Source organism: Schistocerca gregaria, chromosome 8 (assembly GCF_023897955.1).
Source record: "Schistocerca gregaria isolate iqSchGreg1 chromosome 8, iqSchGreg1.2, whole genome shotgun sequence".
Taxonomy (NCBI): Eukaryota; Metazoa; Arthropoda; class Insecta; order Orthoptera; family Acrididae; genus Schistocerca; species Schistocerca gregaria.
The window spans coordinates 345,942,292-345,968,325 of record NC_064927.1 but is presented as its reverse complement, the minus strand read 5'-3'; the positions used below and the strand labels follow the sequence as shown (position 1 = coordinate 345,968,325).

The following is a 26,034-nucleotide window of genomic DNA, read 5'->3' as shown; positions in this document are numbered from 1 at the left end:
AAATTTTTAGTTTATTGGTTTGGTGTATATAATTCTTTAGAAATGTTTGGGCTTTTTCTGATTAGATTTGCCTTTCTTATCATGTATCTCATATCTCCTCATCACATATAAATTTTCTCCTTTTCTTGTCTCATTGCCACGTGTTGTTGTGTTTATGAAATCGTGTACAATATTTTTCTTGGTGTGTTTTATGTAGTTAAGATCCCCATCTTTTAACATATGAATTCTATACAATCCATAAGTTACTGAAAGAAAACAGAAAAATAAAACATAACTATAAAATGCCTGAATGCAAATAACAGTAACCAATAATAATAATAATAATAATAATAATGATAATAATAATAATGACAGTAATAGCAGCAGCAGGAGTAGTACATGATGATAAAGTTAGTGATCAGGAGGTCCAGAAGAAATTTGAATATCAACATCTGCATATGAAAGTCAGTGGAACGTAGATTAAAAAAAATGATGTTAATCAATGGTGCCTTGGGATCAATACTACATGGGCTGAAGAGCATTCTGTTTAGAATCCCAGGATGTAATAAATACAATGGAATACAAGCCATAATAATAGCCCTGCACCAGAAGAACACACGGCAGCTTGAACTGGGTGTGCAGGCTGAAATGCTGGTATTGAGAAACTTACAATTAACAGTGGTATGCCTAATGCTTGCCATTAGGCCATGGGGACGTGTGTTGTGCAAATGCACAGGGCATTTGCCTCTTAGTCTGCCCTTCACCTTTCTCACAGTGGACATCTCGTAGTGCAATAACAATATTATTTAGAACTGTCCTTGACATGTTTAAAGTGTTTTATAATCACAATGGCTACATCTCAGGAAGTCTGAAGCAGACCTGACATTGCTCAGCAGTGTAAGCTTTCTGTGAAAAATGAAAATAATAGTAATGAATTTGTAGCATGAGAATTTACTTGTAGCCCTAAATCTTAGTGATAGGGGAGATTTTTGGTTTTGACTGTGGCTCTGTTACTAAGAACAGCCCCAAAATTCGCTTGTGATTTGGCAAAACAAGGTCAGAATTGCAGGATCAGATAAAAAATAACTCATATCCATTGTACAATCAATCTCTTTACAGTTTTTTTATAGCTGCTAGTCATGTGGCATTTTGTTTTAACTTGAAATGAGTGTTTGTTATATGCATTTAATCCACAAATGATTGCCAATATATTGCAGCCCCACATTGATGATCTTTTCACTGTTAGTTTTGTCTGGTGATGGTCCCATTTCAGTTAGCAATTTCTTCAAGGAAAAAGTAAGAACACAAACCTAATGAATTATTTAAGTTTTCTGTACACAGTTTTTAAGGGCCTGCCAATTAAAATGGGACTTTCATTACAGTCCTGTTTTAACTCACAGTTTGTTTTAATAATCTGTCTGCTATGTAAAAGAAATTTGCAATGTATGCCATCAGCATTTTGATTTTGTAGTCATTACCAATATTTAAAATGTAGACTTTCACGGCCGGAAATATCATGTCCATTATACTTGTCCGGGCTGTTATGCCGTGGTCGGTTGATGAATTTTGTCTCAATTCCCAACGTTTCGTCTTCGACTGCGGGAGACATCTTCTAGGGGTCCATAGGTCGATAGAAGGTCCAACACACCCACTGGCTCGTAGTAGCGCTCGCTACTGCGAGCCAGTGGGTGTGTTGGACCTTCTATCGACCTACGGACCCCCTTGAAGATGTCTCCCGCAGTCGAAGACGAAACGTTGGGAATTGAGACAAAATTCATCAACCGACCACGGAATAACAGCCCGGACAAGTATAATGGACATGATTACCAATATTTGCCCTGTGATCAGGTGGTATGTCCATCTTTCACAAAAACTCTCTGCTGTATACTTGCAGAATATACACAAACCCTTACTCTGGAAGCATATTACCAGAAAAAAGAATTGATAACTGGCAATAATGCAAAACCATCGTCTTGAATCCTACAAGGGTGTGGCATCTGCTAGAAATGACTGAAAATTTACCACAAGATAAATGCTACCAGTGAATTCATATAAATAAATATCTTCCATCCAATAAATTAGATTCACAGATCATCCATAACAGTGTGAGTAGTTGCGTCCACAATGTTGAGAGTTGTACAGATTAATGCTTCAAAAACTGCCCAATTCCCATATGCATTTGACATGGGTCTAAAAGATACCACTACTAAAACATATTCAGCACACTCCAAGTCAATAATTATATTTGTTGTGCTTGGAGTCCTTCTGAATGAAATGTGTATTATGTTGCAAAATAAAATTAAGTTGACATGTCATCTGATTAACAAGGATTTAGGTCGAAACAGATGGTTCTTATAGATGGGATTTCCCTGTGTATTTGCCCTTCTTTGGTTTCTAATGAGGTCAGTGACTAGATATTCCAGAGATTTCATTTGACTTGTGTGAAATCAAGTCTAATTTCAGACCTGATAGTGATTGATTGTTGTCATACCTCTCGTTGTCAGTTTGAAGACTGCTTTGATTTAGCTGTTCTTGCTCTTCTATTCTATGCAAGCCTCGTCGTCTCTAAATAACCTCTGCAACCTACGTCCATTTGAACCTACTTACTGTATTCAAACCTTGGTCTCTACTGTAATTTTTACCCCACACACTTCCTTCCATTATCACATTGACAATTCCTCCATGTCCTATCAACTGTATCTTCTGTTAGTCAAGTTGTGCCTAAAATCTATTTTCTTCCCAATTAGATTTAGTACTTCATACGTAGTAATTCCATCTACCCATCTAATCTCCAGCGTTTTTCTGGTATTACCACATTCCTAAAACTTCTGATGTGAATTGTTAATCGTCCGCATTTCACTCCTGCATATGGCTCAAGACAAAAGCCTTCAGAAAGTACTTGTATTATCGACATTAACAAATGCTCCGTTTTCGGAAATGATTTTCTTGCGCTTGCCAGTCTGCGTTTTATATCTTCCCTACTCCGTTCTTCATCAGTTATTTTCCTGTCCAAATAACAAAACTCATATACTGCTTTCAGCGTTTCGTTCCCTAATCTAATTCCCTATGAATCGAATGATTTAATTCTACTGCATTCAGTTTCCCTTGTTTTGTTGATGTTCATCTAATAACTTCTTTCGAAGACAGTATCCATTTCGCTGAATTACTCTTCCAAGTCTTTAGACATTCCTGACAGAATTACAATGTTATCAGCAAACCACAAAGTTTCTGTCTTCTCTGTGAACTGAAATTCTCTTTCCGGATTTATCCTTTGTTTCCTTCACTGCCTTCTTAATGCTTAGAAGGTAACTGCGAATTGGTACCCAGTTGTCAGAGCTAATGTTTTCCTTTTGACGTTCAGCTGTAGCTCAGTGAAGGAATGTGGATACCGCTTCTAATAGGGCCAAGCCAAGTAAAGCACTGAGGTGCTCTAACCACCATTCAGGTCGAGGATAGCTTTACTTAATTCTCAGTGGTCGTTGGTTCATTTGCTTACAAAGGTTCTTTGTTTTGTTGGCTTGCCAACAAATGCGTCAACTCGAAACTGGAGATAATATAGAATGAAAACCCGTCTGTAATGAGCGTCGGTGGAAGTCCAGCACATTATCGAGCCTGCGTGATTTAATTTTGAGATTTGGCAGACCATTTCTTTCAGAAGGATTTACATAATAAAGCTGACACAACCAATGAAATTCCACCTTGCTATATCTGTATCTTTTTCTTTGCAGGTTGGCGTATTGAATAACGACAGCACACCAAGGAGGATTTGAAAATATCACCAGCATGTCTGCCTCCGTCTCAGACATGGACGAGACAGTGTTGTTTCCTCTTACGCCGGGCGCCGAGGACCACAAACAGCATTTCCAGCCGTCAGTGACGTCACCACAGGTTGACCCCGGGGGGGGCGGTGACGGGGGAAGCGATGTAGACATAACGCTAACCCAAGCTGCCAGTAGGCTGTTGGACAGCGCTTCGAAAATCGTGGGTTTGACACGCAGTAGGGAGTTACGGACGAGTACTCCTAAGAGAAAGAGGGGGCCCGAGGGAGATGGAGAGAGTGGCGGAGGTGTGTCGTCAAGTTCCGACGATCGCCCCGACTGGCAAGAGAGCACTACCGTTAGAGCAAAGCGTTACCGTAAACGAGAAATGAGAAATCAGAGAAGAAAACTATTGAAAGACATGTCGCAGCTACTGAAAGCGATGGCAAAGGAAGAGGAGGAGTTGTCCTCCAGCTCAGATGAGCACCCTGACTGGATCGAAAGCCCCTTTGAAAGGCGCCGGCAGCCTTTCAAAATAGGAAAACAACAGTCGAAAGATAAGAAACCAGTGCAACCTGCTGTGGCTGCGAAATTGAAGACTGCTGAAAACACCAAGAAAACCGCTGTACACAAGAATGTGCCAGAGTTTGACAATTATTTAGGCGATAATTTATTTCTTGACGCGACTCCCGGTAACATACCGCGCAAGGACGCTTACACTGCCGAGGACAAGGGAGAAACCGTACAAAAAGCTAATAGTCCAATGTCAGCTCACGAAACAACACTCAGCGAGGAGGAAGCTATTCAGCAAATGCTCGACGCTGCTACACTAGAGAATGACGTTTCGTATTCAGCGACATGTACCTACCAAACCCAGCGGTCAACGAAACCCGTAAACAGTCTTTCGTCTGAGAAAGTGAAATCTGTCACGATAGTGGACGAGACCTTATCGAGTGGGGATGACATCGCACAGGACTTGATGAATGTTGCCAGAGTACATGAGGCAGTAGGCAATGAAATTTCCAGATCGCGGAAAGATGTAAGTCAGAGTCCTAACGATGCTACCACTGATGCAGAATTCGTCTCACATCATCTCAGACACGATGTTACTTTAAGCGAGGAAGAAGCAATATACGAGCTGCTCAATCACACTGTGGTGGAAGAAGACCAGGAGGAAGATCTGGGAGAGGAACTGATTAACAGAACGGTACAATCAATACAATCCCCAGTGAAAGCAGAATCATCTAGCAGGGATAGCACTGCAACAGAACTTCAGAAGCCTGGGACTGCAGGAGGATTTGCTAAAACGTGCGAGAACTTACGGAAAGAGGACTTAAAGACAGTTGACGTGTCTTCCCCATCTTTGTTAACAAATTGGGGTCGAGAGGCAGCTGCAAGTGGGATGCAATTGCTCCACAGTCATGATCACCATTTGGACATGAATAATGCCGAGGAACGTAATAAGGACAGTGGAATTATGAAAGTAGAGCAAAGAAGCCACGAGGAGGAGGTGGGGGTTAAAATGCCGAAATCACTTCGAGAAAATGCGCCCTCGTCGTCGTTGTTAGAGTGCTGTGAAGAAGAGGCAGTAACTCGCGAGGAACAACTAGTTGATAATCAGAAACGTGCTGAACTATGCACCGACGAAACAGTGTACATGGCAACTACTAGCACCAATTCAGAGTTAAAAAATAACGATGTGGATACGAATTCCAAATCGTCAAACAATACTGCTGTGTCGGCCTCCAGTTCCTCTTCTTATGAAGAGTTACGTGCCTATATGGCTAGAATAAGGCGAAACCAGTCTGTGCAACCCTGTCTCGAGAAAATCTCCCCGCACCATACTGTGTCATCGCTTGGCAACATCGATCACATGGAGTGTAGCGATAAACAGACCGACCCTGCGGGACGTGTTGAAGTGCAGGAATGTAATACGTCGCCTCCAAAGGATGTGGCCCAGAAGGATTCCGGGGAGAAAGATTCATTAGGGGTTCAGGTGGCAGTTCCAGAAGACAAACACTTTGTAAGTACATACCTCGATGCCAAGAAGAAACGGAACAAAGCGGATAGTCCATCATTCCCCGGCCAGAAGAAAACAAATAAGGACGAGAAACGTTGTACTTCCCAGACGACTTTATCTCAGTGGTTCAAGGACCAGAAGGATGGTGGTAGTAGCAAACAGCCAGCGAAGACAGAACAGCACTCGAAGCCTGTCGAAGTGGTTCAGCTGTCATCACCTGAAGACGAATCAGTTCGTCTTGGCCCATCGAGCACAAGGAAAGATTCACCGGAGCCTGTCCACTTTGATGTTCCTTTGGTCAAGAAGGTACTCCAATACGACGACAAGCCTTATGAACGAAAGGAAACTGTACCAGAAGCGCGGGTGGAGACGCAGTTATCTTTCTGGTTCGGTGGCGTCAACGTCTTCTTCCCCTGCAAGCCATACAAACCGCAGAGGGCGATTATGTCGACAGTGAGTAAAAATCAGTGTACCACTCTTCTACAGTTTGGTGCGTTTTAAGTTTCTCACAGCTTTTAACTAATAATGTCCATGTTTTATTATTTCTAGACTTATTTGGATGCGAAATAGCCCCTCTAGTATCGCACAAAATACTTAAAAACATCAGTTGACCTCCCTTTGTGCCCACAAATCTTTCATTCTTCTGCAACGAGTTTGTTTTGTTTGGACCAAGAGCAGCGTTGTTCTTGGTTCTCTTTTGGTCATGTTGCCATTGTTGAAGTTTGGATCCAAATACTTCCCTTTTGTGGATGTTTTATTTTATGATTCCTACTAATTATATATTAATTTTGATTTCCTCGATCCTTTTCATGTTTTCTTGAAGTTCAGCAATTTGTCTTTTAAGTGCCTGATTTTATTTTGTATGTCTGTATGGCCCGAAAGCTGTAATCTGCGTTTTCTAATGTCTGTAATGTGTGTGTGCCGTGCGAACTACTGGCTGCTTACTAATCTAAAGTAATCGCCCTCTCAATTTGCTTCCGAAATTTCCCTTACAATTTTTGTCAGTGTTTCAATCTATCAATGTCGATTTCCTGTTAAATGTAGTGCGTCTCGAACCTAGAGATATTATGGTTCAGTGACAGATTTGTAAAGTTTTGTTTCAGATTTTGGAGATGCACTACGTCTTGTAGATATTTTGGGTTTGCGTACGCTTTTTATTCCGACCTTTATTAGATTTCTCTTCAGTTCTGTTTTCCCGATTTAGCTTATCACAGTACTTGAATTGGAGTCTTTTGTTTTTATCAGATTTTGCTACCTTATATGTTTATGCTTCTTTGGCTCAAGTATACTCTGTTTTCTAATGAATCTTGCAGGTCTTGGCTCGTCGTCCAGAAACCGATTAACCACTCTGGCGTGCAGAAAACGTTTGTTTCTGCAATTTTGTAAAGAGATCACTCTGTTTGTCGACCACGAGCCAAGACCGCAACATTTTTTGTTATAACTTGTAATGAATCCTTCCCCACCGGGAATATCCTCTAATAGTTGTTATTTACAGTGAATAGTTAATTATTTCGATTGACAACTATGCAATATGTGCAATTAAACCTATAGTATCTCTCGATGCATGTGCACAGTGGGAAATGCCAAATGGTCTTCGCCTAGAACCGAACAGCTTGCATCGGACTCTTTCGTCATGCGTAAGTCCGATCCTTTCGGTCGTAATTATGTCACTGTTTACAGTACGCAGCGGGAGAATTGATATGGACTCAAGGAGAAAGTACTTGCTCCTTCGTTAAGTAACTCATTTTCCTAGTCATTCCATCCACCTTCACCCTCATCAAGTAACTACCAAGTCTCAAACTTTGCAGCGTGCATTCTTTCCTCGAACTTTTTCATGGTCGTTACTGTCGGTTTCGCCATGACACCGACCATCCATCGATCTTTGCTTCCATTCTTCACCTGTCATCTCGTCTCGTCCACTGTCTACGTCTTCAGTCATACTCCGCAAGCCATTTTACAGTGAATCGCGAAGGATACTTGGTACTCATGTTAATAGTTTTCTGTCCTGCTTCGTTCGTGTCTTGAGCTAAGGGAATAATGACTGTTTCTTTGCCCCTGTATGCGTTCTGCTTTAACCGCATTCTTGCGATCGATACGCAAGATAAACGATGGTGGCAGCACTACGGACAACGTCAGTAAATCTTGTCCATCTCCAGTGAAGCAATATCCTGTTTTGAATTTGTCAGAACACAGACAGTTTATGGAAAGTCAAGCCCCAGCCCTATCAAAGATGAAACAATTATGCAGTGAAAGACTCCTTCAAATACAGGTTCTGTAAATTGGCCCAGTTCCTAGAGAACAGTATCATCTTTCTCTCTATTCAACACTGGACGATTAATTCCATTTATTGCTATAATCTGACGTACTACTTGTCTTTCTAAAGAGCATAATTCCACTCCTAATTGTGTCCCAGACTGATACTCGAACTCGGAGCTTTTGCGTTTCGCGGGCAGGTGCTCCACCAGCTGAGCTAGCCAACCACGACTCAGGATTCGACGTTAACAGCTTTAGGCTACTTTTGCTGTTACCTCGTTTCGTACCTTCAAAAATTTCGTATGAGCGCAAACTTCCGCTGCAGACTGAAAAATTCAGTCTGGAAACATCACCCCGGCAGTGACTAGGCCATGTCGCTGTAATATCTTTTCTTTCAGCAGTACTAGTTCCGCAAGTCTGGCAAGAGAGCTTCTATAAAATTTTAAGGTGTGAGACGAGCTACTGGCGGAAGTAAAGCTGTGAGGACTGGACGTGAGTCGTGTTTGAGTAGCTCAGTTGGAGGGTACTTGCCCGCGAATGGCTGCCACTAAGTCTTATATCGGCGCACACTCCGCTGCAGAGTGAAAAATTCATTCTGAATTCCCCATCGCCTTGTACGTCTGTGCCTTTCGTCGTAGGAAATTTTCGAATGCCGCAAGTATGCTGAGAGTTTTTAGCAGCCTGTGTGCAGGTTGTATCATAATTAACGGCGTAAACGCATACAGTTGAAAGTACGCAACGATAGAAGCAAAAGAAATTACAGCTCCATCTTGGGCCCAGGAGCGTGGGACAGCGGGTAGTCTATGAAATGTAATAATACTGTAGCAGCAGAAGTTATTTTGATATTGTTTTATGAGCCAACTAATTTCGACCCGCACTTCATGAGCATTTGCTCATGAAGCGTGTGTATCTACGGAACCAAATATGATTACTGATGCATTGTCTTACTCATGCACTTGTGCTACTTGGTGTCACTCGTGGGACAGGCGTGAAGATGACGTGATTGGAACATCGAAACTGGTCGCCTAACAAAACAGTATAAAAAATAATGGCTGTTGGTGCAGGATTATTAATTAGAAGCAAAAAAGTCTAGTCAACATGAACTCTGAAACGGATGCCTCAAGAGCTATGAGCACTTACTTGTTCATCTCCGCTACTGTGAAATACACCTCTTGTAGTGAACGAGGCTTCATAGATATTAAGGTATCCATTTTAGAGCCAATGTTTACTAAACTTTTTTCCCCCCTAGTATCGTGTTCTTTCAGTTCTATGCGTTCACTCCATTAACTATTGTACAACGCATATTTAGTGATGGTTTTCTGCGTGAAGGCAGGTATAAGTAGAATTACAGCTAGGTTGATAGACGCTAGATGGCAGCTTGTTCGCTTGATGCAGATAAACCTCTGTCGACAGGTGGCGCAGAGCTGTCGGCTGGGCCAGTTTGCGCTGCTGGAGAGCCCCACTGGTACCGGGAAGACGCTGGCGTTGCTCTGTGCAGCCCTCGCCTGGCAGAAAGCTGAGAAAGGTAGGGCCAACTCACAAGTGTACAGTTTATTCCGTGATCTGTTTTTGCAAGTGCCACTATAATCCGCAGGCACAGTGTTTGATTGGCTACCGTCTGCGAGAGACAGTGCCCAATTCTGATAAAACCCAAAGGTTTCGATGACTGCCTCCATCATCGTCGCCAGGGGCTAACTCTGTCGTGAAATCGTCAGGACATCTTATATTATTCCTTAGAAGCACAACAAGATTTTGCCTGTCTTGCCCCTATCATGGCATTTTGATGACTGAAACTGGCGGGTGCTTATTGCTATAAAATATTGTGTTTATTTAGGATTGTTGTCTGTAATCTATTATACCCTGAATTGTCTGCTGAGCATAGACATGTCTTTTATATAAAGCACCGGCGTATTGTGTACCTAACTGATGAATGAGTTAGTTGGTGAGTCGAAGGGGAAAGCCTTCTCAAAGAGGTTTTCTGATTTCATATTAATGTAGATATAGATAGATGGTTCGCTTAAGAGGTCCTAAATGTGCGTGTTTGGCGTGTACCTGTCGGTGTTGGCTATGACACGGAAGATTATGTTCTGCAGTGATTGTAGCTTGTTCAGATTTGTTTCTGCCGCCATGGACCACACCTCTGATCGCTACAGCACGGTTGGAAGGACCACATTCGCATAGATGCGTAGATTAGTCCCTACTGGTAGCCCCCCCCCCCCCCCCCCCCCCCCGCTTTTGGAGCGGGTACAGGTTATAGGATATAGCGCAACCCCTACTTCTTGATCTACTAATTTGTCTTACAAGCGTTACGCCTCTGTCAACCTGCAGGCCGAGGTAGGTCACTCTATTCTATTACTTTGCTAGTCACAGAGAGCTGGTGGTTTGAAGGCGTTATCTTGCTTCTGAACATTATTGCGACGCTTTTGACAGACTTAATCGTTACTTTCCAGATCTCGCACCACTGGGTCATAGCATCTGGATTTTCCTGTGGTTTCTGTGCAATGAATTTGAGGTTTATACTACTTCTATAGACCGCCATGCTAATTTAGCCACCTCGTTGGTATGTAGTGTGCATAGGATGGGTCCCAGAACAGAGCCCTGTGGGATCCCGGTCACAGTGTACCTGGTCGTGCTAGCACGCTTGCCGCACCTGAAAGAGTGTTACCTCCCTGGTAGGACCGAGTCAGTCATGTATATCATGAGTTCATGCTCTGGTAATCCAAAAGATTAATGACCACCTGCTTAATAGCTTGTTTTTGCGTCACTGGAACCCAACCGATTCTGCATATGAGTGATCCGACAGTTAGTCGGTAGGTTTGTGGAGGTAAGTGGCATTAAGTGTCTACGCATAGGTCATTTAACTCGCGTAAATAACGGGCCGCTGATTTGTGTACGCGGTGATCGCACCCCTTAGCGACCCAGATGGGTTCAATATGATTTACATCGGGCCAATTTGTCGCCGAGACATCAGCGACATAATGCTCCTCAAACCACTGCAGCACGGTTCTCTCTGCGAGACACGGACAACTATACTGCTGGAAGACATCGCCGTCGGGGAAGAAGGAATGCAGGTGGTTCGCTAGCGTGTTTTCGGTTATTACCATATGTCCCATGCAAGCGCAAGAGAATGTCTCCCGTAGCATAATACTGCTCCCACGAGCCTGCGTCCATGGAGCGCTGCACGTTGCTAGCCGCTGTTCATTTATATGACGGCATTTGTGGAGATGACCATCGACCTAGCTTAGCAAGAACATGATTCTCCCGAAGAGCCGACACGTTTCCGTTGATTGACGATCGAATCCCGATGTTCCCGTACGCACTGCAGTCGTAATTGTATGTCGTTGGGTCAACGTGTGAACACGTAGGGGTGGTCTGCGTCGGAGCTCCATTTTCAACAATGTACGATGAGCGGTGTGCGCCGAAACATTTGTGCTTGCATAAGAATTGTGCTCTCTTGGCAAGGTGCCAGATATCACCATCCATCCTACTTCACAGAGCAGACTAGCCTCCGAAACCTACATTCTGTGAAGAGTCGTGGACGTCCAACCATTTAGCGCCTAGTGGTAGTTTCACTGTCTTTCCACCTCTTTCCGTAGACGCTCACGACAGTAGCACATGAAAATTCACCAGCTCCGCCTAATAATAATCTGCCCTTTGTCAAAGTCCTTATCTTAACGGATTTCTCATTCTCAGCTATTACCTTCGCTATGGTGATCCCCCTCCCATGTCTGCTCCGCGTACACGCTACGTGTCCGCAGTGCCACCAGGCGGCAGCATCAGCGCCGTGGTTAGCAGTGGTCATAATGAAACTTCCTGGCAGATTAAAACTGTGTGCCGGGCAGAGACTCGAACTCGGGAACTTTGCCCATCGCGGGCAAGTGCTGTACTAACTGAGCTACCCAAGCACGACTCACCCCCCCCCCCCCCCCCCCCCCCCCCCCCCGTTCTCACAGCTTTACTTCTGCCAATACCTCGTCTCCTACCTTCCAAACTTTACAGAAGCTCTCCTGCGAACCCTGCAGAACCAGCACTCCTGACAGAAAGGATATTGCGGAGACATGGCTTAGCCTCAGCCTGGGGGATGTTTCCAGAACGAGATCTTCACTCTGCAGCGGAGTGTGCGCTGATATGAAACTTCATAGCATATTAAAATTGTGCGCCGGGCCGAGACTCCAACTCGGGACCTTTGCCTTTCGTGGCAAGTGCTGTACCAACTGAACTACCCAAGCACGACTCACGCCCCGTCCTCACAGCTTTACTTCTGCCAGTACCTCGTTTCCTACCTTCCAAACTTTACAGAAGCACTCCTGCGAACCCTGCAGAACTAGCACTCCTTAAAGAAAGGGTATTGCGGAGACATGGCTTAGCCACAAAGCCTTCCAAAGGTCCCGAGTTCGAGTTTCGGCCCGGCACACAGTTTTAATCTGCCATGAAGTTTCGTATCAGCGCACACCCCGCTGCAGAGTGAAGATCTAGTTCTGGTTGGTGGTCATAATGTTTTGGCGTGCCAGTGGTGATGAAGTAGAGTTACACCTTGTCGGAAATAGCACCGTACGTATGGTGGAACATGTATGCAGGGCATGAATTAGGAAGCACAGCATCTTTCTCTACATCGAGAAAGCCTTTGATAAGGTCTGGCGTGATTAGTGGCAACGTATCTTCTACAAGGTCTGTCGTAAAATGGGTGCCCATATCGAGGCTCACTATGACTTCGCGTGGGTATATCTCCATCTGCTTCATGATATCTACAAACATTTGACAGTTCTTGGTATGAGGCTCAGGGCGACCGACTGAAGGTGCCAGTGATCTAGTTAACTACTTTGCCAACCTGTGTGTAGGCAAGCCGATAAGAGTAAAAAATGTTGGAACTGTCGGCTGATCACGAGGACTGGTACCACATTTTGCTGTATGCTATGCAGAGCAACGGCGGTAAACGAAATACGTACTTATGAGATTCGGCTTTATCGGAATAATAAGCGGGAGGAATTGGGTAAAATTTTATTGCAGTGCCGTTTCGAAACTGCGCAACAATGGGATTGCGTGACTTTCTGACTAGCATCATGTGCTAAATAACGTGGTACCCAGCGTGATGCGATAAGTCGCACAGTCATCACGGCAGTACTTGAACTGCAAATATCTCGGGCGATAACAACTTCCTCTAGATATGTTACGTGGTTGTCTAATATATGTGGCTGAAACCTGTTGGTTCTGCTTCTGACGCAGTGTCTGCACATGTTGTCAAACGTTGAAGATGTAACTGTGTCAGCTAAATACCTAAGAACTTAAATGTTATTAGTATGTAATATTTGGTGTATTCTGCCCATTTAGATTTTTTTCCAAAGACCTTGCTTTGAAGACATCCCTCGCCCCCCCCCCCTTCCACCCTCATTCCCAGCGAAACAACTCTGTATCGAGTGTTCAGATGTGTAATACAAAATTGTATGACGCGTCATAAGCTGGCTTAGTAACAGTTGCAACATTTAATTACAAATAGAACGCCCAACAATTGATAAATAGCGAAGTTTCAGATCTGTGAGAGATCAGGAAATAATAATCATCATCCTTTTTGCTGGTCTTATACCGTTTGTACACGGCTTTCCGTATGTTAATCTCCATTTGGCAGTGTTGATAGTATGGGTGTCGTCACTGTAGCCACCTCTTCTACTCAACAGCAAGCCGGCCGCGATGGTCTAGCGGTTCTAGACGCTCAGTCCGGAACCGCGCGACTGCTACGGTCGCAGGTTCGAGTCCTGCCTCGCGCATGGATGTGTGTGATGTCCTTAGGTTGGTTAGGTTTAAGTAGTTCTAAGTTCTAGGGGACTGATGACCACAGATGTTAAGTCCCATAGTGCTCAGAGCCACTCAACAGCACATTAAAATACCAAACACCTGAAGAGACACTCTTTTGATTACGAAATACACAAGTATTGACTGCTTCTCTACACAGTGCGGTTACATATTATACTGATCTCTAGTTGAGTTAATTACTTTTGAACAGTCATTTTGACAGAATTCGAAAACTCACGTGTTGAGACCGTCGCTGTGTACAAAATACAAGTTGATTCCTGCAAAGAAGAAAACTGTTCACGTTTACATTGTGTTTGTTGTTGTTTACAGTAGTTGTGTTGTTTTTTTTGCGAAAGATTTTTGGGGTAGTGGTGCCCTACAGCAGAGAAAGGTGTGAGGACAGTCGCTTACGAAAGTAAATAACAATAAATATAATCTAAACAATAAGTATAATCTAAACATTGATAGCCATCTGAAGATGACCCCATCTGGTCGAAACTGCGAACGGCATTATTTCTGTGAATAAATAACATTGCTAACAGTGTCTGGAGGCCCTTTTTCTCTCTACAAGAATCACCTTGTACAAAAAAAGCAGCACTTGCTTGTTTCTAGATGTTAAACAATATTGCTCATGTATGTAACTTCTTTTCACAACAACACATTTTCCATATGTATAACATCTTAATTTATTTTCATGCAACTAGTAACAAAAAATATTAATGTTATTTATATGACTCAATGTTTGTTGGTTAACATTTCCATTTGTTAATAAATGTTAAATTTCTATGACCAAAAAAAGGCTACCAACGAGATTGAAACCAATGAATTTACGCTTACTGAAATGTTACGTTATGCACTCAGCTACCGGCAAGTATGATCAAAAGCTGGTAATGTTTTCTAGCTAAGAGCGGTCGGAAATCTTGGCGATTTTTTCGAGTTTTTTTCCTATAATCGCGTCGTGCCGCCTTAGGAAATACATGACCTGTGACTGACCTTCACATCCAGCAAGTCTGAAGAAATCGAAGAGTCCCAGCAATTCGCCTTGTACGATGGATTTATACTTTGAAGAGCCAAAGAAACTGGTACGCCTGCCTAATATCGTGTAGGGTCCCCGCGAGCACGCAGAAGTGCCACAACACGACGTAGCATGGACTCGACTAATGTATGAAGTAGTGCTGGAGGGAATTGACAGCATGACTCCTGCAGGACTGTCCACAAATCCGGAAGAGTACGATTGGGTGGGGATCTCTTCTGAACAGCACGTTGCAAGGCATCACAGAATGCTCAATAATGTTTATGTCTGAGGTGTTTTGTGGCCAGCGGAAGTGTTTAAACTCAGAAGTGTGTTCTTGGAGCCACTCTATAGCAATTCTGGACTTGCGGGTGTCGTATTGTCCTGCTGGAATTTCCCAAGTCCGTCGGAATGCACAATTAACATGAATGGGTGCAGGTGATCAGATAGGATGCTTACTTATGTGTCACCTGTCCGAGTTGTATCTAGACGTATCAGGGGTTCCATATCACTCTTACTGCAAACGCTCCACACCATTACAGAGGCTCCACCAACTTGAATAGTCTCCTACAGACATGCCCATGGATTCATAAGGTCGTCTCCATATCCGTACACGTCCATCCGCTCGATACAATTTAAAACGAGACTCGACCGAGAAGGCAACATGTTCCCAGTCGTGTTGACGGGCCCGGGCGGGGCGTGAAGCTTTGTGTCGCGCAGTCTTTAGATGTTTCGTTGAATGGTTCGCATGCTCACACTTGTTGATGGCCCAGCATTGACATATGCAGCAATTCGCGGAAGGGTTGCACTTTGTTGTCACGTTGAACGATTGTCTTCAGTCGTCGTTGGTCCCGTTCTTGCTGGTTCTTTTGCCGGCCGCAGCGAAGTCGGAGATTTGATGTTTTACGGGATTCCTGATATTCACGGTACACTCGTGAAATGGGAAAATCCCCACTTCATCGCTACCTCGGAGATGCTATGTCTCATCGCTCGTACACCGACTAAACACCATGTAGAACTCACGTAACCTTGTGGCGCATAGCGTCCACTGCAGTGGTCAGCTGTTAATGGTCGCTTCTTTGACATTTTCAGTCAGTCCGGAGGCTGCAAATGCACACAGTTGACTGCAGCGGGCACTCCCTACTGGTGTTGTGACCAGCATGTATTTGCAGCCTCGTGACTGATTGAGAACGCCAGAGAATTGACCATTATAAGTTGCCCACTGCACTGAAATTCATGCACCACATGGTTAAATGTTGATAACCTGCCAATGTAGCAGCAGTAACCAATCTAACAACTGCGCCAGACACTTGTCTTGTATAGACATTGTCGACCGCAGCGCCGTATTATACCTGTTTACATATATCTTTCTCTATACCAGTGCTTTGGCGCTTCAGTGGGGGACATTCGTGAGCGACGCTAGGTTGGCGCAACGGGCGTGACCCGCGGATTGTGCTGTGGCGGCGACAGCAGCTCTCGCAGATCGTATAGGAGTCGCCTAGCGGATGTCTTCTACCTCAATGCCTTTCGGCGGGCTGTCATAATTGTCGGACCGGAATACTAGACTACCCCTAACACCCTGTGTATTGTGGATACTCGGATATTTAGAAGGCTGGCAATCAGACATATATAGATGTGGTTTTTTTCTTTTTTTTTAAGCACTCCGTCTTCAGGCCACGAGTGGCCTACCGGGACCATGTGAGCGCCGTGTCATCCTCAGTGGAGGATGCGGATAGGAGGGGCGTGGTGTCAGCACATCGCTCTCCCGGTCGTTATGTGGTATTCTTGACCGAAGCCGTTACTATTCGGTCGAGTAGCTCCTCAATTGGAATCACGAGGCTGAGTGCACCCTGAAAAATGGCAACAGCGCATGGCGGACTGGAGTTTACGATTAGTAGACTTTTTCGTTAAGCTCTCAGCTACTTGCAACTTCGTTATTAAACTGGAATTGTTCACACTGCCTTTGAAATTTGGCTTGTGGTCCCTGACCTTCGTATCCTGTAGCCTAAGTAAGGAGGAAATCGAAGAGGGCGAGTCCTTCCGTAGAAGCCAGCGACGCTACCGGTACACAACGGAGTCACGTATCAAAACTTGTTTAAAGGCGGAAGGAGATACTGGCAGGTTGCCTTGCCTCTAAGCACAATGGGACTTAACATCTGAGGTCATCAGTCCCCTACACTTAGAACTACTTAAACCTAACTAACCTAAGGACATCACACACATCCATGCCCGAGGCAGGATTCGAACCTGCGAACGTAGCAGGCGCGTGGTTCCCGACTGAAGCGCCTAGAACCGCTCGACCACAGTGGCCGGCGGAGGTTGCCTGTCGCAAGACGTTCGCTCTTAAAACACTGTGTGTTTATACCAGCCACCGCATTGATGACTGTTTCACGTACAACTCGCGCGTGTCAAAAAACAATGCCGTACGCTGTCATCTTTCAGGGCCACGATAAATTCCCAAGAGCTAATAATTTTCGGTGTGGAATTTCGGCTCGTTTCATTTCCGCATTGCGGGGGTTTTAGCGGCATTGTGACGGCGCCTTCCGCGTCGCCCGGCGCCGTCTCGTGATCTCATTTGGCCGAGCCGTTTCCGCTGTCCCCCCGGCTGATGACGATCTGCCGCTGGTGCGGACGTCACCGAGACGGATGCCCCACCCGCCCCGGGGTGCAATTTCGGCCGCGGGCCGGGCAATTTGCGGTGACAGCTTGTCAGATAACTGCCGCAATACGCCGCCCGTCCGGAATGCGTGCCGCGCCGCCGCTGTGGAATGCATCCTCCGCCCCACACCAACTACGCGCGACGCTTCCCCGTTGCACCCAAGCGACGCCTCCCGTGCTTCTCCCTCGACAATTTTCGTAAGAGATATGTCGCGTTATGCTAGCCTACATGCAAAGGAGTAAGCACCACGGACGAAAAGCTAGTCACCCCAAGGACACACAATGGTAATGCCGTATGGTGATAATGATCTCATTGCTGCAAGTCAGAGAGTCCACAAATTTCATTACGTATGCCATATTAGGCTGAAGCCACTCATTGATGATTAGCTGCTGTAGAGCTCCCATACTGCAGGGACGTTTCACACATTGTGACAAATAGTCCCAAACCTATACATGAGATAAAGACCAGATAATTTAGAGGGCCAGTCGCGGTGTGGTAGTCTTTGTCAAACTAGAAACTTACCTTTTCTGACCAGAAGTAACCTGACACCTCTAAGTAATGCGCAGTTGGCCTCTAGATGTCACGAGAGGCTGACCCGCCGGTATGAAAGGAGGTAGGGGGTATAGTGTTGTCAGTAGAGAAGTAGTAACAGCATATTCTTTCGATCAGGGGATCTTAGGGACTTAGAACGTGGATTAACCACTGGATGTCACCTGAGGAACAAGTCCATGAGGGTCATTTAAGCCCTTCTAAAATTCCCCAAGTCGACTGTTGATAGTCTGATATTGAAGTGGAAATGTTAAGAAACAACCACAGCAAAAGCAAGATCCGGCAGACCTCATTTATTGACAGACAGGGACCGTGAGTCATTGCGCAGGGTCATCACAAGAAATTGCATGAAATCATCAGAAGGAATCACTCGTGAGTGCTGAAGTGTTACCAGCAGCATAGCTAGCGTACATTGGTCGAGCAACTCCTCATGAGGCACACTTTTCTGTAGTCAGTGCTAATCGACAATTGAGATAATGTAAAGAGCAACACCAATGATCGTTTACTGCAGATTCCTATGTTCAACAATCGGTGGTGAGTGGTGTGCTCCAAAACACTTGTGTCTGCACCAGTATCGTAGTGTGTTGAAATATCTCCCACAGTCTCCAGGTTACACATTCTGTGAAGTTGTGTAGATATCCAACACCTTGCCACCTAACTGTGGTTTCACTATCCTTCAGACACTTACGGTAGGTGCTCATGATAGCAGCATGTGAACAGTCAGATTTAGTATTCTGAGATGCTCATTTCTAGGTATTGGGCCATAATAATCAGCCCTTTGTCAAAGTCTCTTATATCAATAGATTTCCCCACTTGCTGCATTTATCATTGCTAGCTCGTGGTCTTGCCTTAACCTTCTCGCGTGCTCGGAGTCCCAGGTTCGATTCCCGGCGGGGTCAGGGATTTTCCCTACTCGAGATGACTGAGTGTTGTGGCGTCTTCATCATCGTCATTCATCCCCATTACAGTCGGAGTAAGGGACCTTGCCTAGTCAGCGGTGCGGTTCCCCCACATCGTCCCTTATGCTCCTCGGAGTATGGGACATCATCATCATCATCATCATTGCTATAATCACTCCCCTGCCACAAGGGGGCATACAACTTCGTGGTAGACGTTGTCATCATTTTTTGACTCATCAGTATATTCTTTCTCCATATCTTCCCAAAAAATCATTTAAAAATGTACAAACGTAGCATTATCATCATAATAGTAGGAACGCAACATTATCCAAAACTTGAGAAAATTTATTTTATTGCAGCAGTTGAACAGGTAAGATGATCCACATGAAAGCAATGTTAGTTTTTGCAAACATCTTTGTCTGATGTTACAAAGGAGATATTCTGCAAAACGCTACCTTTCTCAGATACCAGTGTAGAAGTAGGTAGTTAATGCAAAGAGCCTTAATAGAGACAGTTGTATTTCAAAAGCTCCAGAAACTGTTCAACACTTTAATAGAATTTATTTGAAAATATAGAAGTGCCATTAGTGGTAGTTTTGTGATGAGTTATTAAGTTCTTACTACATTCACTTGTGGTACAATAGCATTGTGATTACTCACTGATTTGTGTTCTCAGTTAATAAACATGTATGTTATTATACTATATGTCTCAAGAATTAGAACTAACAAGAAGAAATAACTATAAAAACATGTTGAAGAATGGATATAATGTTTAGAAAATCACATACAAATAAAAATGCATAAATGTATAATTTAGTAAAATGCACATTGTTGCAACCAATACCAGTGGTGTGTGCTATGTACAAAATGAAACATTTTGAGGGTACTCACAAAATACGTGAAAAATTTGACTAAAAGTAGTGAACCCCACACAATAAGTGATATATGTAAATATAACTGACAAAAAACTTCTCTGTGAATAATCTATAGGCTGACAAAGAGGTCCTGTATGAGAACCAAGCTTTAAGGGATGAACCAATAACGTGTGTAAAAAAGGAGAACATCTGACTGCAATTGAGTTACTTGAAGTGATGAAGTGCTGTATACCCTGTTGAAATCCAATAGAATAGTTTGGATTTGGCAAATGCCAGAATAATGTTACTTGCCATCATATGTTGTGTCAACAGTGAAATACAGACGAGATGATGTTACGGTATGAGGGTATTTTTTGTGGTTAGGGCATTGTCCCCTTATTGTGCTGAAGAGAACACTAATAGCGGAAGGATGTGAACACGTTTTGCAGTGTTGTGTACTGCGTATAATAGAGGCACAGTTCACAGATGATTGTGTTTGCATGACATTGCATCCTGTCGTAAAACAGCACCTGTGATAGTAACATTCTAGAAATGGACTGGCCTTTGGAACGAGTTAGAACGTGGACTTCGCTCCAGCCCCCAGTGTCCAATATCACTATCTTCCCTGGTTTCGGCTCTTGAGGAGGATGGGCTGGCATTCTTCCACAGACATTCAGACACCTCACTGAAAGTGTCCCCAGCAGAGTTCAAGCCGTCACAAAGGCAAAGAGTGGACACACCCTATATTGATGCCCACTAATTGGTGTGCTGACACTTTTGATCAGATAGCGTGTGCTTGCAGCCCTGTGAAAGCAGTTGTTATTATCTGCAAAGATATGCAATATACTCCTGATGAAGACGTAGAAGAAAAGGCAACAATTGGTCATCCAGAATGGTGAAATAAAAACATCAAGCATCATGTCAGTGGTAACTTCAATAAGTAGAACCAAGACATGGTTCCAAAACACCTCCAAAACATCACTGTCCTGAACCGTGTTCTCAACACACTTCCAGATAAATGCCAGATCGTCAGTGCACTAGACACTTTTCATTATATGAAAAGAAGCAAAATTACTATACGGCGCAGCATACTTCACGCCACCAGTTAGCAACTGTCGTGTTTCTGTATTGTTTGTCCCATTGATGATGTAGCTTATTATGTGCGTTTGCCTGAAGTTCCCTTCTCAATGTTCGCTCGGAAACTGAGATGGTCCTGCGTTCTTTGACAGCCGTAAGTCTTGTCGGTTGTTAAAATGATTTTCATGGACAATGCGTGACATTCGACGCCGAGCCCTGTCAGTTAGAAACTTGTTTACGACCAATTTTCTTACGCCTTGTTGTGTGGCTGCGATTGGTATGTCAGTCTTTGTACCCTCACTGGATATCCTACTTTGACGCACCAAAATATCTGGCAGCCTCATTCACGGTATGGTCAGGGCCACATCAGCAGAGGGTATGCCCTTTCTGCCATTGTCTCATGCCTCCACGTTTTACGGCACTGATTCCATACAGTCGACCACTACATACACACCAACTCACTGCCTTGACCAGTGGACGGTCACATGATTGCACGGTAACAGTTCTACACCATCTTTAGCGCTACAAAGCGGCCAATGTATCTTTTAAAGGAGTGACTAATATTTTGACCGGTGAACTTCCAACTACCGCCACTGCGTTAAAGATGGAAAATTAGGGTTTAATCTCCCGTCAAAGACGATGTCGTTAGAGGTGGAGCACAAAAGTTCGGATTGGGGTCTATGATGGGGAAGGAAATCGATCGTGTCTTTTTGACTGAAAGCATCATCGTATTTGCCATAAGCTATTAGGGGAACGACATAAAACCTAAATCAGGGCCAGGCGGGGGTTTGAATCACAATGCCGGCGAACGTAGGTACACGTCGTAACCCGTACGCCTCCTTGCTCAGTCAGGCAATGGACTCGTTACTGGGAGGGAGCAGAATAAGATTCTCATTCAAGCGAACTGACTCGGTTCTAGCGAGGTGGCACTGTAATAATGCATTGGACTTCCATTCAGGATTAAGATTTTTTGCAGGTTTCCCTGAACAGGTTAAGGCAGGTGCTTGGATGAATCCTCTGAAAAAGACTCTTGCGATTTTCTTTTCCATCCTTCCATAATCCGTGTTGTACTTCGTCTCTAACGATCACGTTGTCGACGGGACATTAAATCCTAATGCCCCTTTTTTAATTTACGTCTTATTCCTGAATTTTTTCTACCGAGTCCTTGATGGCATGACCTTGTTCGATTTCACCCCACGGTCTGACGGCATGCTGACGCTGTAGTTAGCTCGCTGCACTCGATTTCGGGAGGATTGTATTTCAGATCCCCGTACGGCCATCCAATTTATGCTTTTGTGCTGTTTCCTTACATATATTTAGGTAAATCCCGGCAGGGTTCGTTTGAAAACTACACGGCTGGTTGTTTAACCAACCATATGCTACCCGAGATTCTGCTCCTTCTCCAGTGATCGCATCGTCAACGAGACATTAAACCCTAACCTTCGTATCTTCCTTATTCTTTCCTAATGCCTACTTCGTCGTCTGCAGAGTCCAAACAGTATGAGTTGTATGAACGAGTGATCGAGCGATTTGACGTCGTTACCAGTACCATCCCTGGAATGAAACCGCCAACCAGGTAGACCCTTCTGAGCCCTTTTGCGTGTAGGCAGTTTAGATGCACGCACACGTAGTTAGCTAACATCTTGTTAGAAATAGAACTTGGTTTGTGCATGCCTTTTTTCGGCTCTTAATTATGTCCATATATTAAACTTCACGGATGACTGAGTCGTATGCTACATGTTCTCTCTCTTACCAAGTATTTGGACTGAGTCTTCATTGTGGTGCTGTTCGACTTTTTCGCAAACCTTGCTGTTAATCACAAGTATATGCTCAACTAGCTGTAATCGTTGTTTTAACCAGATATTGACAGGCTTTTTGTGCAGTTCTCAAGAAATTTTATGCCACAATAATTATTCTCATATTTGCTAGTTCCTTTTTTTTTCAGCGGATGTATCAAGGCTAATTTCCAGTCTTGATGCAGTTCGTCTTTCTCCATTATGTTTACTATGCTCATATCTGAACTATCCGTTGACCAGCGGAAAAAATGCTCCTATCGGAGCACAAAAAAATGTCAATATTTTTCTCTTTAAAAATTCTGATAGAAAAGTGGGGAACCACAACCATCTTTTCGCCTTCCTCACACATGCGAAACATACATTCTTCTTACACAGACATCTCCCTCTCACTTCCACCGTCTATGGATGTGTATCCGCCACTACCTCATTTTCCTGTCATTGATATACAGTATATCCTACTGTCACTGTCTCCACAACACCGTGACAGCTCAGAAAATCCGTGGAATTTTTTCGTCTATAACCACGAGGTTCAAAATTTCGGTCCAAAATACGCCTTCCCCTCTACCCTACGTGTTGAAAGATCGCCGGTCTGGGAGGATTGAGACGCCCGCGCCCTTTCCCCCAAGCCTACTTATGTTCTCCGCTCATCTGTATTTTTCATTTCCACTGCCTCCTCTCTTTTGCTCCCACTGTTTCTGTTTCTATTTATCTCTTCTTCTCTTTTACTGTCATTGATGATCAATATCTCCTTTTTGGATACCATTTCAATTGTCTTCATCCATCCATCCATGCATCTTTCATTCGCTCCCACTACCACTTTATCCCTCCTACTGTCGCTGCCTCCTCCCTCTCCCACTGGCACTGTGTCATCTCCCTTCTACCGTCACTGTCTTTCCGCTACTCGCTTGCAGCACAAAAACTGCGGATATGTTCGATGAGGAAGGCGCAATAAGAACTAAGGGAGATAGGTCCCCATTTTTCTGCCAGTCTTTTAAAGAGGAACATTTCCCCTTTGTTTGTGCTCCCGCAGGAGAATTTTTCCGACGGTTCACTTCTTTTTCCTTGTACAGCATAGTGTGCGCCTTATGTAAGACTAATTCTATAGATCAGTAAAGTTTTAACAGTTTATTTATGTTCTTCGACACCTTTCTGTATTTCGGCACGTATAAAAAGCAAATAAGCACATGTAACATACTGTTAACAAAAATCGTTTGCTTTACATTTTTTCTGGATACTTTGCTCATCGATCGTAATTGATCGAAAACGGCCAGCTTATGATTTGTATTTGAAAAAGTAAAGATTCTATTAGGAGTACTTTACTGAAATTGCAGTCTTTCCAGTTTTACATAGCTTTTGAAAGTTATTTTAAGCTCTTTTCAGTCAAATTGAGACCCTTTTTTGCCAATTTTTTGTCACTGCAGTACCACTTTGAGCATATTTGTATAGTTGTGAAGTGATCATTTTACAGAGAGGGAGCGTCAATGTTTTATTGGTGAAAAAATTCGGACGAGAAACCTTGTGTGATGACCTCAGAACCCTTGCGATGATGCTAGAATTCTTGCCATGTGTTCACTACGTCACTTAAAGCTACATTTATGCCTGAGACCAGATATTTTACGGGCATAAGTATGGTAACTTTGAACCTCTTGATTTCGGTAGCGGGTAATGATATAGAAAAAAATTTCGAAGTTCCCGGAGAATATAATCTTAAGAACGTGGTTAAGATTTCGACGTTCTGCAGCGGATGGAATTACAGAAGTGGCCATCACCACCTTTGGTACTTTTCGTACACAAAAGTCGTGGTTTTTCGGGGCGTTCTCAGGAACCACCAATTAATAGATGGTGCAGTTATAAGCCGCCTAAGATCCAGTCTGCACCGTCCGCAGCTCGTGGTCTCGCATTCGCGTTCTCGCTTCCCGACCTCGAGGCCCGGGTTTGATTCCCGGCTGGGTCAGGAATTTTCACCTTCCTCGACATGACTGGGTGTTTGTGTTGTCCTCATGATTTCATCGTCATTCATGAAAGTGGCGAGTTTTGACTGAGCAAAGGTTGAGAATTTGTACGGGCGGTGAAAACCGCGCAGTTGATCGCCCCTCAAACCAATCATCATCCAGTCTACACCACACCTAATTCAAAATAACCAAGAGATTTACTAGGTTTTCTTGGGCCGGAGGAAGTGTGTAGTGTTTAAATTTCGACCCTGTGTTGTAGGATAGCTACAGTATACTCGTTCTTCCGATAGGTATACAAATGGTTACTAGGCCAAGTGCTATCCAAAACACTTGACCCTTTATATCTGTGGTCAGTAGAATCCGAGGAATGACCTCGTGTAAAATCGCAATTTCGCTCTCGGCTTTTTGAAACATACTGGTACCGTACACTGTTGTGCACGCATCGATGACAGAGGAGAAAGCTACCGTAATGGTGCTATTGTATATTTTACGTTAATTTTTTCCTCCTCCTCCTCCTCCCCCTCCTTCTCCCCCCCCCCCCTGCCCCCCTCTCGTCTTTGAACATAGGCTTTTTTGTATTGTAATCAAGCGGTCAGCAAGACTTGTTGGCCCGTCTCGCGTAAATCATTTCGTGTTGCTCGCGGCCTTTCGTAACAGATCCGTCACCAGATACCTCTCACGTGACTGGAACTGTGGTTCATCTTCCCAAGCGGACATGCGCGGGCTATTGCAGTCGGGCTTAAATTAAGTCGTAGCCTGTGCACGTGGTAGAGGCACGACAAGTGCCGTGCTCCTATCTGTGACTGCGGAAGGAACGTGTAATTCCGCAGAGAATCAGCTGTCCTGTCCGGGTTGCCGCAGTATCAGTATCTGTCAGAGGAGCCGCGTGTGAGGGATATAGAGTCGTCAGGGGATTCGGTGAGGGAGAGGGGAGGGACTTCCGAGGGTCATTTAATCTCGGCGTATATTGTGCGTCCTCCGGTTATATAACGTCCAAATCAGCCGTATGTTTGCGATCGAGAGCGATGGCCGGCGGACGCGGGAGTGTATCGTCGCCTGCCATCGCCGCCGACAATTACGGTATTGCGGCGAGTCCATTAGGGCAGCGAGGCGTCGTCGCACTGAGGAAGCTGCCGCGCTCCGCGGGTATCAGCAGATAGCGACCGCCCGCGACTCCGCGCTGGAATGGGGCGACGTCACATTACTGGGATTAGCCGGCCGTCTGGTGCACTCGTGCCTGTCTGTCTCTGCCACTTTTACGTCTCCAGGAGGCTGGACTTGAGTAATTGGGGTCGAGATGGAGTCAGGATCAGTTTTTGGCAGAATAAACAAAGAAATAAGCAAGTAGTACCTCCCGTTGCTTTCGTGTCTGAGATTACTGTATTGTGGTATATAACACGCGACCCCTGATTCCGTGTTTCCCTGTTTCGAGTTATCGTA

At 44.3% G+C, this 26,034-nt stretch overlaps 1 protein-coding gene across 3 annotated transcripts in view; it reads left to right on the top strand.

Annotated features, from left to right (window-relative positions):
• Positions 1-26,034, top strand: part of LOC126284553 (uncharacterized) — a 472,805-nt gene that overhangs the window by 9,969 nt on the left and 436,802 nt on the right. For all 3 annotated transcript variants that reach the window (XM_049983554.1, XM_049983556.1, XM_049983555.1), the window contains exons 2-3: positions 3,708-6,210; positions 9,424-9,535. In XM_049983554.1, the coding sequence (XP_049839511.1) occupies positions 3,763-6,210; positions 9,424-9,535 (2,560 nt within the window). In that variant the 5' untranslated portion in view covers positions 3,708-3,762. The remainder of the gene's footprint in view (positions 1-3,707; positions 6,211-9,423; positions 9,536-26,034) is intronic.